At 39.6% G+C, this 15,131-nt stretch overlaps 1 protein-coding gene and 1 pseudogene across 2 annotated transcripts in view; one reads left to right on the top strand and one right to left on the bottom strand.

Moving 5' to 3' along the window:
• The window catches only part of LOC116463592 (voltage-gated potassium channel subunit beta-1), a 494,818-nt gene that overhangs the window by 59,266 nt on the left and 420,421 nt on the right, over positions 1–15,131 (top strand). Inside the window, exon 1 of one of the 2 annotated variants that reach the window (XM_032146779.2) lies at positions 11,476–11,750. The exons of the other annotated variant lie outside the window; for it this stretch is intronic. Within the exon in view, the coding sequence (XP_032002670.1) occupies positions 11,476–11,750 (275 nt within the window). Of the gene's footprint in view, positions 1–11,475; positions 11,751–15,131 lie in introns of those variants that run through there. 2 annotated transcript variants of the gene reach the window in all.
• Positions 4,362–7,110, bottom strand: LOC116463591 (double-strand break repair protein MRE11-like; annotated as a pseudogene).

The raw sequence follows: 15,131 nt of genomic DNA, 5'->3' as shown, positions 1-15,131 counted from the left end.
AAAGTTCCACAATGTGCCCTAGCCTTTTCCAGGACTCGTTACAGGAATGGTGGAAGTGCTGTGAGCAGCTCTGAGGAGTCTGCAGCCCCGCAGATGCTTGGGTCCCTCTGGTTGCTTTATTTTTAGTGTGGTCAGGTCTGCTGCCCCTACTGGCCCTGTCTTGTGCCTTCTCCCAATTTATGTCGTAACTAATCACAGCACCTTAGCCCTCTTATGGTGCCTTAAATAGTTATAGGGGAACCTCTATGCTTCCAGTCTCCTCACCATTAACCAGCCTGTGCAAAGTGTATCCTAAATCAGGCCACTGACATTTTGGAATAAAGAGTTCCCTGGTGATATGGCCTAAACTTCACAGGTACTGGGTCATCACTGTACAAATCAGCTTTTAGAAGCTGGAAAAAAAATTGGGCCAAATGCTTCAGTGTGCATTACATTTAAATAAAACATGTGTGGATGCTTTGACACATTTTAAAAACACTCTAGGTGTTAAAATGGAAATAATATAACAATGAATGACAAGATGTTTCATTTATCACTTACTATGACTAGATGCTTTATATTCAGTATCTGTAATCCTCAACAGAAACATGGAATCTGTATTTTTCTCTTGTGCCAGTGGGGACACAGGAACTCAGAAAGGATCAATTATTTGCCTGGTTTACACAGCTCATATGCAGCATAGCCTGGGTCCACCTGCCTCTGATGCCTGTTAAACACCTTCTGCCTCTCCAGATTAATGGTTCTCTCAGGCACCCTTTTCATTAGACAACCGCTTCCCTGAACACATGCATTGTTTTAGTTTTGCTATTTACTTTCTCATTCCCAATATTTGTGGTTTTTATTAATGAGGTTCCCCTTAAGGCAATGTGATCATCGTGTTGGAAAATATTAGTGGGAGGTTTCTTCGAAATATTTAGTCAAGTTTAAACCCTACACAAAATGATATTCTTCTATGTCAGGAATGGGTGACAAATGAAGTCATTTCTTTTTTCTACCGGGTGGCAAGGCAGTATCAGTGTATAAAGGGTGGGAATAATGCATCCAAAATGTGGGTCATTATTTGTTTTTTCACTGTAGGGCTGAAGAAATATTTAAGTTTGTACTGAGTCACACATAGCCTCAGTGTGTTATTTATATTGGGAGTGATTGAATTTTTGTGACTGAATTTATTTGAGTGATTGAATTGTGAGTGATTGATCAGTCGCTAGGATTGAAACTAAGGCAACGTGACATAAACAAGAACTGGACCAAAGTAATCACAGCATCAAAACTCTGACAAGGGAGAAATGGATTTAGATATTGGACCCCCATAATAGTTTTTGTGAATTAGAAATGCCCTTCGAGTCTATTAATAAAGGGCATTTCAAGTTTTGAAAAAAGAACTTTGAGAACATTACAGCAATAAAGGGCACTAGTTGGGCCAGGCTTACTGATAGTCTGACATCACAGATGTTTCCTGTAAGATCACAAAATGCCATCGATTCTGGTTGCCTGATCATTATCACAACTTGTCTACCTTTAAAAACAAGAAAATAATTTCTTCCCATTTTACACACTCTCTACTTTTCCTTTTTGGGATCATGCTCAGTTCTTTTTCTCTTCCAAAGGAGAGGAGGTGGTGAAGAAGCAGATGATTTCTGTAAGAGGCTGCTAAAGGCTCACAGAGAATATTATTTTTTTCTTGATGTTTCTTTAAAGCAGTGATAGCAAGGACAGCATAGCCTTTAGCACATATTTTGCTGATGGCTTCAATGTGTTTTATTTGCCAAACACTTAAATATTTTTAGGGAGAGTTGCTCCATGCTTTATAAATAGCGATGTTCTAAAACTTACCAAGATGAACTGTGTTTTCTATGATGTTGTTCTAAAAGAAATGTGTGGCATATTTATGCAGCAAAAATGCTGTAAAAATACAAAGCAACTCCTTACACAGTGATAAGTAAAAGGCGATAAAGATGACCAACAGTAATTCATGTTTAGCAAATTAACAGGAAAGAAGAAATCTTTTTTTCTTTGCCTGACCAGACGGGTAAGGAAAAAATCCAAGGCATTAGTGGAGCAAATAGCCAGTGTGCTATCTACCAATACCATTAAGTGAGAGTGAAAGAATTGATCTCTGAAAACATAGTTAATGCACAGAGTTCTTTCATGGCTGGAAGGATTCCATACTCTTCGTGTGGGAAAATACCCTTTTCTGTGCTTTTGGGTGGTGGTCCTTGAGTCAGCATCTGGGGGTCCTGGAAGGAATATACGGACAGTGAAACCCAGCATCAAGGTTTGAGTCCCTGAAAGCTGCTTAAAGTAGAGCAAGTCATACAACCTATTTGGGCTTCCATTTCCTTATCTAAAAATGGAGAACGAAATGAGAATACATGTAAAAATGGTTCAGATCCCAAACTAGATGGGTATTAGTTATTGTGATCATTATTGCTGTTATTCTGACTGTATAGCAGCCCTGGTTTGAACTTCTTTGTGCTGAGACTTGGAGGTCTATATCCTCATGCTCCTCCCGCTAGGCTCTGCCCATCATGGTCTATATCTACAACCTGCTTATCTGAAGATGCGTGTGTTTTACTTACTTGGGAATAGTCTGATGTTCTACCAAGTTCAGAGGATGCAGGGGACATTGGAAACAAATGTGGGATCATCTTAGAACGAAAATTGAAATAATTTTACATTTTACACATCATGGTAGCCAGGAATACAAAAACATCACTCATTCCTCAGTGTCTAGCTCAGGAAACCTTAATTTGCATTGATTACAGAATAAAAATTCTGGCAATTCAAGATAAACAGTCACCTTTGTAGGTAAACTCAGTCAGTTTTGGATTCTCTCCTCACCTCCCTTCTCCATAGGGGTGATCTGTGATCTAAGCTGGGGCAGAGCACCTGGTCCCTGTGCCATCCTCAGTCCTCAGGGGCGCACATTACAGGGCTGCTAATCCATGACCCCGGGATGAAACTTTCTCCCCTCACATCTGTGGGCCTCCGGGTCCCCATTTGTGTGCTTTGTATCCCCTTGATCTCGACCCCAGCTTTCGCAGCTGCTGGCATTCCTGCACGACTTTTGATGGCAGGGACCGCTGCTAGAGAAACGTTTGGATGCTGTCCCATATCATGCTGGGGGGATGCGTAGGATGATTATACCTCCTGGTTTGCAGAAGACTTTGCCAGTTTTTGCCTGTTGTCTCTATGTGACTATTAATAGCACTCTTCATGCTCAAAAGTGTCCCAGTTTCGCAGTACATTCTACAATTGCTCAGGGTACAGGACTCAGGGAGGCTGTCCTCAGGCCCACATTGCCATAATCTGCCACTTCCCTTTCACTTGGATGCCTCCTTGGACACAGGGTAGGTCAGGCACACTGGCAACTCAAACCTTATCCAGTCCACTCTGATCCTTTCATCCTGCTTCGAGTTTCTTTTTGGCCTAAGGGAAAGGAAAGAAGGAAAGTAATACTTACATAATCAAATATTATTCTCCACTCCATGCCTTTATGCTCTAAGCTTTCTCCTTACTATTTTTTTTTTGTGGTTATTCTACTCTTTTAATAAAAACATATCTGTTCAAACCATAATTTACTTCTAATCATTCAGTCTTTTAAGAAGCATTAGAAAAAAACATACATAGTAACGAACAGTGAGTTCAGGCTGAGGTTCACATAGTTTGTTTTACTTTCAGGAAATCCAGAACCTCTAGGAAATTATTATATTATGAAGAAGTTAAATTTTATAAGCTCTTTCCCTCAACTTTGGCTAAATGCAACCATTTATATAGCTACATTTAGAAAACTAAATGATCATGAAGCAGAAATGTAAAATGGTAGATTTATTTTAATCTTTACTCAAGAATGATGTTTAGAGGTGGGGTAGCTCACGCCTGTAATCCCAGGACTTTGGGAGGCCAAGGCAGGTGGATCACCTGAGGTCAAGAGTTCGAGACCAACCTGGCCAACATGGTGAAACCCCGTCGTCTCTAATAAAAATACAAAAAATTAGCTGGGCATGGTGGAGCACATGCCTGCAATCCCAGCTACCTGGGAGGCTGAGGCAGGAGAATTGCTTGAACCTGGGAGGCAGAGGTTGCAGTGAGCCGCGGTGGCGCCATTGCACTCCAGCCTGGGCAACAAGAGCAAAACTCTTGTCTCAAAACAAAACAAAACAAAAAGAATAATGATATTTAAACAAAGCTCTTAATATAACAAACCGGTTAAAAAACAAGGTGAATCAATGCTGAGAAATTTCTTTCTTAACGGAGTCATGCTCAGGCAGCAATACTTATAATCTTAAACTGTAAACTCTTAGCTTGCAACGTTTTGATTTTTCCTGTATCTTGCAAATTTCTCAGTGCCACTAAATATATTATCTACTATTTCTTCTTAAAGAACTAATGTTCATAAAAAGGATCATCATCGTCATCCTCATCTGATTCAAAATCAACCCCTTTCAGTACTTGGCTCTGGGACATGTTTTTGCTGGATGATGTGCTGGACCACTTTTGATCCGTTTGTGAAGTGGTAGGAAAAATGTCTCCTTCCACATCTGATTCATCTACCTCAATCACCTCTGAATAATTTTTAGTGACATTTTGGGAAGGCTGCTGTCTTGTAGATTTAAAGGCCTCTATAATAGACATATTTCTAGATGCTGGCACAGTGGTCTTTGAGTTCCCGCTATGAGTAGAAGTCTCCAGACCAGTGCCTGCTCTTCCTCTTTGAGACCCTCCTCTGATGCTAAATTCTGTCCTCCTCCTCCTCTTCCACCTGTTCCTCAGCCTCTTTGTTGGGTGCTGCTGAGATGCTAACATCAGAGTCATTAGCCATCTGTTCTGCTAAATCTATACTCATAAGGTCATCAGCACTAAAGGCAGAAGCAGGTTCCTCTAATTGAGATCTGAGAGCTCTGGCCCTGTTAATAGCATCACGGACGTCATCATCTTCACTAGTATTTTTTTTTGTCTGTTTTCTCTGAAACGACATACTTCCTCATTGATTTTATCTTCTAGGGCATCAATATGACGTTCTTAAATTGCTGTGTGTGGTTTTTGTTTTTTTTTTTTGAGGCGGAGTCTCGCTCTGTCACCCAGGCTGGAGTGCAGTGGTGCGATCTGGGCCCACTGCAAGCTCTGCCTCCTGGGTTCACTCCATTCTCCTGCCTCAGCCTCCCGAGTAGCTGGGACTACAGGCACCTGCCACCATGCCTGGCTAATTTTTTTTCTATTTTTAGTAGAGATGGGGTTTCACTGTGTTAGCCAGGATGGTCTCGATCTCCTGACCTCATGATCCACCCACCTCGGCCTCCCAAAGTGCTGGGATTACAGATGTGAGCCACCATGCCCAGACGAAATTGCTGTGTTTTTTACAACTGGTATTTCATTAATTCCTCAGTGGCATCTTTCTCCTCCTTGTCCACAAATTCTTGTACTGCTTCACCCATCCCTTTTTCTGTTAGCAGTGAGAGTGGCACATTCTTCTCTTCAGTTTGAAAATACTGTTTTACAAGATCTTCTACCCTTAAAGTTGTTCCTTCTGAAGAAGGTTTTGTGGTAAGTTTCCCAAAGTTGATCTCTTCTCCTGTTTTTTCCTTTTGTTTTCCATGCCTGAAAAAATGGATAATGTCTTTTGGATTAGCTACCCGATCCACAAATTTCTGGCTAAAGCGAAGAAGGTTGAAAGGTTCAAAACCTCCACTATAGTCCACTCGCAGTAGTATAAGAGGCTTCTCTGGCTGGCAAGAATTACCTAGATGTTCCCGTTTAGCATTTTCAAGCATTTCTTCAATCTTCGCCAAACAGAAGCTTTGTATGGCTTGGTTTACTTTAGGATTATCTGGGTTAAAAAATGTCTGGATGATTAGCCAGAACAACATCCTCTATGAAAAACTACTGCACAGTGTGAAGAGGAATTTTCTGCATATTCATTTTCCTCCCTTAAATACACAGCAAGCCAACATGTTTCTTTACAGCTTCTCCTGGGGAAAGAGAAGTAACCACTGAGCTTCCAGGTTGTGAGATATAAAACAGCGGTTGTTCATTTTTGGTTTTTGTTATTTTTAGATGAAGTTTCACTCCTGTTGTCCAGGCTAGAGTGCAATGGTGCGATCTTGGCTCACTGCAACCTTCATCTCCCAGGTTCAAGTGATTCTCCTGCTTCAACCTCCCAAGTAGCTGGGATTACAGGCACGCGGCACCACGCCCAGCTAATTTTGTATTTTTAGTAGAGACGGGGTTTTACCATGTTGGTCAGGCTGGTCTCGAACTCCTGACCTCATGTGATCCATCCACCTTGGCCTCACAAAGTGCTGGGACTACAGGCATGAGCCATTGCGCCTGACCTGTTGTTCATTTTTGGTTGGAGCTATTTTACACTCATGTGCATGGCCCCAGATAACAAGATCAATGAAGTCATCCAAAAATTGTTCTGGACTGAAGTTAGTACTTAGCCATGTTTACTCCTGTAATCACAAATAATCACAAATAAGTTAAACCAAGAGTTCTCATCTTCTTTTGATCTCAACATTGTTACTTTCTTATTGACAAACATTTGAGAGAGCCTTTCATCTGGAATGGATCCTAAATCATAGAGTGCAATCCTTGTGCTTCCTTTTTGAAGCAAAACCAGACTAATGTCTATCTTCTCCATGGACATTGAATGTCCAAAGTGATTTACAAATGCAACACAACTTAAAATGTCCAGGGCACAGCATGCATCTGCCCCCATGGGGTCGTCATGATTACCATGAATACTAAACACTGGAATTGAAATGTTGAGATTGCCATCTTGGTAGTTCACCCATGGAAACTTACTAAAACCAAAGTTGACTGATTGATCACTGAGAATTTCAAACTGGACAGGCCTATCACCCATACGACATTTTCTTAATAACTTGAGGCAGATATGTAATGTTTTCCTTGAGGGCTTTGTTCATGAAAAAGATCACCTAACAAAATAAAATCCACTTCATTTTCCTGGGCAAGTTTTAAAATTTCATCTAGTGTTACACATGTATCGTTTCCTCTGACTGCATCTTTCTCCATAAATCCAAGATCAGTATCTGTTGCAACTAAGACTTTAAACGAGTTTTAATCATCAAATGCTTCTGCAGGACTCATTTTTATGGTCAGTCAAACTCCTCTGGGACCAAGTTCTTCTTCAAGAACCCCTGGGTCCTGTACTCAAATGTCAGAAAATTCACTCAATTCCAAATTCTAGAAATTCCCACTCCTGGACTCTTCAAAGCCCCACCCATCGGGACCCTAGGCTGTCTTCTTTCTAGAAAGAAAGGGTGGGATCTGTGAGAAGAAAACAGCATGATCAGAACTTGCCTCTGAGAACCCGCAGGGCCATAAACCTGAATTCTCTCCCTACTATTTTAACAGAAGTTTCTAGAAATCAAACAAAACCTTTCTATTTCAGGTTTCTGGTCCCACCACTGGCCTTTAAGATACCTTGTTGATGTTAAGGGGAGAAATCCAAAATCATGTCGAATGTTGCTTCAGGATGCTGAAGGTGTGTGTGAGAGGTGGACTAAGGGCAAGTGAAAGGGGGCAAGGTGTACATTAAAGGAAGCAAGATAATCCAAGACAGCAGTAGATGACTTGTTACCAAGCCGTGTGACCGAGGTGACTACATTAGTTCAGACAGTAGAGGGATGAGAATAGCAGTGAAGGAAATTCTTCCTCCATACTGTCGTGGCAGAGGAGGCCTTATGACAGCCTATTGACAGACTTTCCAGAAGAGCTAACTGCACTTTCCTGTCTCTTTGAGAAGGCATGCCTCTTTCCTCCTTCCTCTCCTGCTCTTCTCAGGGACTCTAAGGCCTTGCTATAACTCTGTAATTTTTAACTTATGGAAAGAAAAATTCATGCACCTTCCCAAGTTCTTTACATGCAGCAGGCACTGAGATAATTGATCCAGAAGAGACTTAAGTTGATTGAGGGGGAGGGTACCTGGTGCTTAACGGGTCATTAAACAACTCTGTGATAGACCCCAGGTGGACACTGACATCATTATCTCCTAAACTAAAACAATCAGATCCATGGGTGTGTGTGGGTCAACCCCATGCGTCTTTTTATTATTATTATTATTATTATTATTATTATTATACTTTAAGTTTTAGGGTATATGTGCACAATGTGCAGGTTTGTTATATATGTATCCATGTGGCGTGTTGGTGTGCTGCACCCATTAACTCGTCATTTAGCGTTAGGTATATCTCCTAATGCTGTCCCTCCCCCCTCCTCCCACCCCACAACAGTCTCCAGAGTGTGATGTTCCCCTTCCTGTGTCCATGAGTTCTCATTGTTCAATTCCCACCTATGAGTGAGAACATGCAGTGTTTGGTTTTTTGTCCTTGCGATAGTTTACTGAGAATGATGGTTTCCAGTTTCATCCATGTCCCTACAAAGGACATGAACTCATCATTTTTTATGGCTGCATAGTATTCCATGGTGTATATGTGCCACATTTTCTTAATCCAGTCTATCGTTGTTGGACATTTGGGTTGGTTCCAAGTCTTTGCTATTGTGAATAGTGCTGCAATAAACATACGTGTGCATGTGTCTTTATAGCAGCATGATTTATAGTCCTTTGGGTATATACCCAGTAATGGGATGGCTGGGTCAAATGGTATTTCTAGTTCTAGATCCCTGAGGAATCGCCACACTGACTTCCACAATGGTTGAACTAGTTTACAGTCCCACCAACAGTGTAAAAGTGTTCCTATTTCTCCACATCCTCTCCAGCACCTGTTGTTTCCTGACTTTTTAATGATGGCCATTCTAACTGGCGTGAGATAGTATCTCATTGTGGTTTTGATTTGCATTTCTCTGATGGCCAGTGATGATGAGCATTTCTTCATGTGTTTTTTGGCTGCATAAATGTCTTCTTTGGAGAAGTGTCTGTTCATGTCCTTCGCCCACTTTTGGATGGGGTTGTTTGTTTTTTTCTTGTAAATTTGTTTGAGTTCATTGTAGATTCTGGATATTAGCCCTTTGTCAGATGAGTAGGTTGCAAAAATTTTCTCCCATTCTGTAGGTTGCCTGTTCACTCTGATGGTAGTTTCTTTTGCTGTGCAGAAGCTCTTTAGTTAAATGAGATCCCATTTGTCAATTTTGGCTTTTGTTGCCATTGCTTTTGGTGTTTTAGACATGAAGTCCTTGCCCATGCCTATGTCCTGAATGGCATTGCCTAGGTTTTCTTCTAGGGTTTTTATGGTTTTAGGTCCAACATGTAAGTCTTTAATCCATCTTGAATTAATTTTTGTATAAGGTGTAAGGAAGGGATCCAGTTTCAGCTTTCTACTATGGCTAGCCAGTTTTCCCAGCACCATTTATTAAACAGGGAATCCTTTTCCCATTGCTTGTTTTTGTCAGGTTTGTCAAAGATCAAGTAGTTGTAGATATGCAGCATTATTTCTGAGGGCTCTGTTCTGATCCATTGATCTATGTCTCTGTTATGGTACCAGTACCATGCTGTTTTGGTTACTGTAGCCTTGTAGTATAGTTTGAAGTCAGGTAGCGTGATGCCTCCAGCTTTGTTCTTTTGGCTTAGGATTGACTTGGCGATGCGGGCTCTTTTTTGGTTCCATATGAACTTTAAAGTAGTTTTTTCCAATTCTGTGAAGAAAGTCATTGGTAGCTTGATGGGGATGGCATTGAATCTATAAATTACCTTGGGCAGTATGGCCATTTTCATGATATTGATTCTTCCAACCCATGAGCATGGAATGTTCTTCCATTTGTTTGTATCCTCTTTTATTTCATTGAGCAGTGGTTTGTAGTTCTCCTTGAAGAGGTCCTTCACATCCCTTGTAAGTTGGATTCCTAGGTATTTTATTCTCTTTGAAGCAATTGTGAATGGGAGTTCACTCATGATTTGGCTCTCTGTTTCTCTGTGATTGGTGTACAAGAATGCTTGTGATTTTTGTACATTGATTTTGTATCCTGAGACTTTGCTGAAGTTGCTTATCAGCTTAAGGAGATTTTGGGCTGAGACAATGGGGTTTTCTAGATATACAATCATATCATCTGCAAACAGGGACAATTTGACTTCCTCTTTTCCTAATTGAATACCCTTTATTTCCTTCTCCTGCCTGATTGCCCTGGCCAGAACTTCCAGCACTATGTTGGAGTGGTGAGAGAGGGCATCCCTGCCTTGTGCCAGTTTTCAAAGGGAATGCTTCCAATTTTTGCCCATTCAGTATGATACTGGCTGTGGGTTTGTCATAGATAGCTCTTATGATTTTGAGATACGTCCCATCAATACCTAATTTATTGAGAGTTTTTAGCATGAAAGGTTGTTGAATTTTGTCAAAGGCCTTTTCTGCATCTATTGAGATAATCATGTGGTTTTTGTCTTTGGTTCTGTCTATATGCTGGATTACATTTATTGATTTGCGTATGTTGAACCAGCCTTGCATCCCAGGGATGAAGCCCACTTGATTATGGTGTATAAGCTTTTTGATGTGCTGCTGGATTTGGTTTGCCAGTATTTTATTGAGGATTTTTGCATCAATGTTCATCAAGGATATTGGTCTGAAATTCTCTTTTTTGGTTGTGTCTCTGCCGGGCTTTGGTATCAGGGTGATGCCGGCCTCATAAAATGTGTTAGGGAGGATTCCCTCTTTTTCTATCTATCTTAACCATAGGGCCATCGACTTGGCTTTCTTTCTTTCTCCCAAACTAGTTTTCATGTACACTGGGCACACACATACACATCCATGCACATACAGGCTCCCACCATTCCCTCCCACTCTTCTGTTTTTTCACACCAATTTTGGCCTTCGTCTTCCCAATTATCAGATGATTCTCATGGCTTCCATTTGTCAGAAGTGCTGGGAGGGGCAGTTACTGAATCAATTATGAGGGGTTACCATTCTCACATTAGGAATGAAAGAGTGCCTGACATACGTTATGTGATTCACTGACATTCAAAGAACTATAAAATAGATTTAAAATGTTAAGGTTTACACAAAAGAAATAATCTTCCCCTTGCATTGATACTGTTGAACTTATTTGAGGAAATTCACATTAAAACTTTTAAAACTCCAAAAGGACTCTAATCAGGAATGGCTAATGAGCCTCCAGAAATCTTTTATAACTCTAACATGATTATCAAACATAATTTACCAAACCTATATGGTTCAGATTTGTCACTATTAAATAAAGCAAAAGTCCCAACTTTGCAGAAGAAACAGCCACTGCCAAACTTCAGTATTACAAAGTTGTTGGGAGTTGTTTTTAAAATTTCCATGTTCCAAGATATCACAGGTAGTGGCCACCTTACCTCTTCATTAGGAAACGTTAGAGATACATTTTCATCCCAAGCCACAGACTGGGCTCAATTACAGCTTTGTGGCAGGATAAGGTTAAGAGAGGTGGAGTGGGCAGGGACGAGGGAGGGAGGCAGAAGCAGAAAAATCAATTCAGATTACTTTGATGACAGTGACTTCCAGTCTTCTCTGAAAGATCTCCACGATGCTGGCAGCTCGGACAGGGGCAGCGGGGAGTCAGATCTCAGAGGAGAACACCAAGTTAAGGAGACAGTCTGGGTTTTCTGTAGCAGGGAAAGACAAATCTCCCAAGAAAGCCTCAGAAAATGCTAAAGACAGCAGCCTTAGTCCCTCAGGGGAAAGCCAGCTCAGGGCGCGTCAACTGGCTCTGCTGCGCGAAGTGGAGATGAACTGGTACCTAAAGCTCTGCGACCTGTCCAGCGAGCACACCACCGCCTGCACCACGGGCATGCCGCACAGGTAAGCTGCCCCTGCTCTGCGTGGGGTTTGGGAGATGCCATTTGAAGGTGCTCTGGAGAGTGCTTTGATTTTTTTTCCTGTGCAGCTGGAAGTCTTAACGGCTCTAATTGCCTTAGAGATGATTGGCACTTCAGAATGTGTAACCACAAAGAGCAGGATCTTGGTACAAATGGCAAATAATATTCCCTGCGTTGTTATTCAGAAAAGACCTCTTATGAGGAGGCAGTAGATGCTTAGGAGCTGACAGGACAAAAGAGCATTATGATTTTTCTTAAGTAGAAATCAGAGGAGTTAAGAAATGGTAGGAAAGTGCTCCCTTCCAAAATAACTACAAAAAAGAGTTTGCAATTTTTCAGCATTTCCTTTGCTCTGAGAACTTGGGGATGAGGGAAGAACATTTGTTTTGCCTGTTTGAAAAGTGTGAGTTGAGTAGGGTGAACTTGTTGAATGAGGGGTCAGGCTGGCCATAGGGATGCAGAATGGGACATATTGACCACCAATATAGGGATCTGAGGCCCGTGTCTAAGACAGATAACATCAGGAGAAAAAGGTACCTTTTAAAAAAGAGATAAATGTAAGGCAAATCTCTATGGTTTTTCTTTCTGTTCTTTTCTCAGCCTCTGCTTCAAATAAAGCAGAGGAAGGATAATTTCACAAATCCCAGTGTTCCAAGGCAAAACGTACTGAGTAAAAAGTGTCTGGAGTCCTGAAATTTAAGGATGCTTATTTTCTATAATTTGTGCAAAAAATCTCTTAGGAATTAAAGAATTTTGGAAGAAAAAATACTGTGAAAATAATGCCTAGAATAGCTATGTTATTAAATGGTCATAAAAATTCCTTTGAGGTGAAAAATGGTTCCAATTACATGGTCAAAGTATGGAAAACTCTTTTTGTAGAGACTATATGGTAGCACTGAAATTCTGCTATGCAGCCTGTATCAAAGCATCCAGTGCACTCTGAGCTGCCTTTGTCTATATTTCCAATTCCAAAAGACACTACAGAAAAACTTATTTAGTAATTGAATTAACTTGTGCATATAGACTAAAAACTTTTACCATACACTTTAAAACTCCTCAACTAACTTTCATTTTCTCTTTTTCAAGGCAGCAATAAATAGATATTTTAAAACCTAAACTGTTATTCAAAAATCAACGTTTAAAAATTAGCACAAAATAAAGCTTCTGGAAATGTTCTATGAAATATATTTGGTATTCATGGCCAGAGTGGTTTGTCTGAAGCTCTTGTATATGATGTTGGGCCCACATTTGGGGTACATGGGAGGAAGACCCAAGGAGAATAGTCTCGTTTAAAGAAAGTTTGAATGAGCTTGTTAGTGTTGGGGGTGTATCTCATTACATATCTCATATTTCAAACTATTACATATCTCACATCTACAAATCTTAAAGCTATTATTAAAGATCCTCTAGGAAAAAGAGTTAAGTGGCAAAGGAAAGCATTGAAAATGGTTTTCTTCCATAACATTCTCCTTGACTTACGATATACCAGAAATTTCCTTTAAAGAGTCTAATACAAGACCACAGAATTCTTTATTATCTGACATTGGAACAACATTGAACAAGTCAGAGTGGCATATTAGTTAAGGTAACCAGGTTTAGCAAGAAACTTTTGGGGAAAAGCAAATATCTGCTCTTTTCTGCTTCACTTAAATATTTTGTTCTGTAATCAGAAAAGACTAGATTAGACATGATCCAGAATTAATGTCTCCTATGATAATCTGTGGGGTAGTGTTTTTAATCACTGATTGACAATGGCATGGTGTTTCCCTTGTTTAGTAAAAGGGTTGAAAAAGAGTGAAGATATGTCTACCTTACATGATCAAAAATTAAAAATATCCCGTCCTCCTTTATTATTGCAGCATGATTATTTCCAGGAAGAAACGAGTATGTGTAGTTGGAACTAACTCTATTTATAAATTAAATACATTTATTACAGAGTTCAATGTTTGCATAGCTCAGGAAACTAAGGCAGTTTTTCTCATCGCCAGCAACTTTTTTACCTCTCAAATGTTGGAACTACATTCCTCTGTTGAGTCCTTGAGATTCCTGGACAGTGACAATGTCTGATGGTGCAATCTCTTCCAATTTTAATGTAAGCGATAGGATGTGCGATCCCCCAAGTCACCCAAATTTTTCTTTCATTTGTAAATGTCAGCCGTTGAGAAGTCACAGAAAATTTTCTTGGATTTCTAATTGTTCTTTCTTCCAATAACATGGCCCATGAGTGATATCTCCATTAGAAACTTATATGTAGAAGATAAATATGATTAACTTATAAAATATTAACAAATTTATTCACCTGTGAAGCATTACTTACAAGACAGAATATGAAATGTATTGAAGAGTCCTTGAAGACATTACACATTTGCTATTGGAAATAATTCTGTGGGTCTTTGGTTAATGTTCTTCAATAAGGAATTGCTAGCGAACTCAAACTTGTTTCCTTTCTTGGAAGATGGAATTAAAATATTTTACATCAGGTTAATTCTAGTTCCTGAGGAATTTGAGGATTGCTTTATGTCCAGATTCTATGGTAACTTATATTTGAAACAAAGGGTATTATTAAATGATTGGAAGAAAGCATTAGAGGTGGGGGAGATTCAGCAGTCCTGGTATATTTAAGAAGTAAAATTGCAGGCAGCAGGATAGGGAATGCACATTAGGTTTGTGGTAAGTAGTTCTGACTCCTTTTCTGGGCTGTATTTACATATGACTATATAATGAAACAATCTAATATACTTTGCTTAATACAGATTTATTGTTCATCTAGAGTTGACTGATAACTCTGTGATACTGATTTTTTTAAGGTGACAGCTCAGGGCCCTGCGCCTTCAGGGAGGATGGGGCAGGGTCCAGAGTTCTGGAGTTGAAGGCAAAGGATTGGCTTTTCTTCTTACTGCCTGTAACTGTGGGCATGTTTTTTAAAAAAAATTATTGTTTTTGAATAATTTTTTTTTTCTGTTTACGTAAGTAACATCTGAACTTTGTAGAAAAGTTTGAAAACAGGAAAATATAAAGCAGGAAAGGCTACCATTGTTAATATTTTGGCATGCTTTCCCCAGCATGCCAAAATATTAACAATATTTGGGTCATGGGTAAAAGTCAGAATATGATCATATCATTCCTTTTTTCACTTAATATTATACCAATCTATTTTATTATCTTAAAAACTATTTAAAATTTTCTAAGGACTACATCTTATGACCATAATATTGCTTAGCCATTCTTCTTTTATATACTATTCATCATTATTAGATATAATGTTACAATAAATATCTTTGTATCAGATTTTAAAAAACCATATTTCTGCTTATTTTCTTAGGCTGTATTTCTTTTTCTTTTTTTTTTTTTTTTTTTTTTTTTT

This window comes from Hylobates moloch, unplaced genomic scaffold, assembly GCF_009828535.3.
Source record: "Hylobates moloch isolate HMO894 unplaced genomic scaffold, HMol_V3 SCAFFOLD_43, whole genome shotgun sequence".
NCBI classification, from domain to species: Eukaryota; Metazoa; Chordata; class Mammalia; order Primates; family Hylobatidae; genus Hylobates; species Hylobates moloch.
The sequence above is the reverse complement of the archived record's forward strand: the minus strand, read 5'-3'. Positions and strand labels throughout refer to the sequence as shown.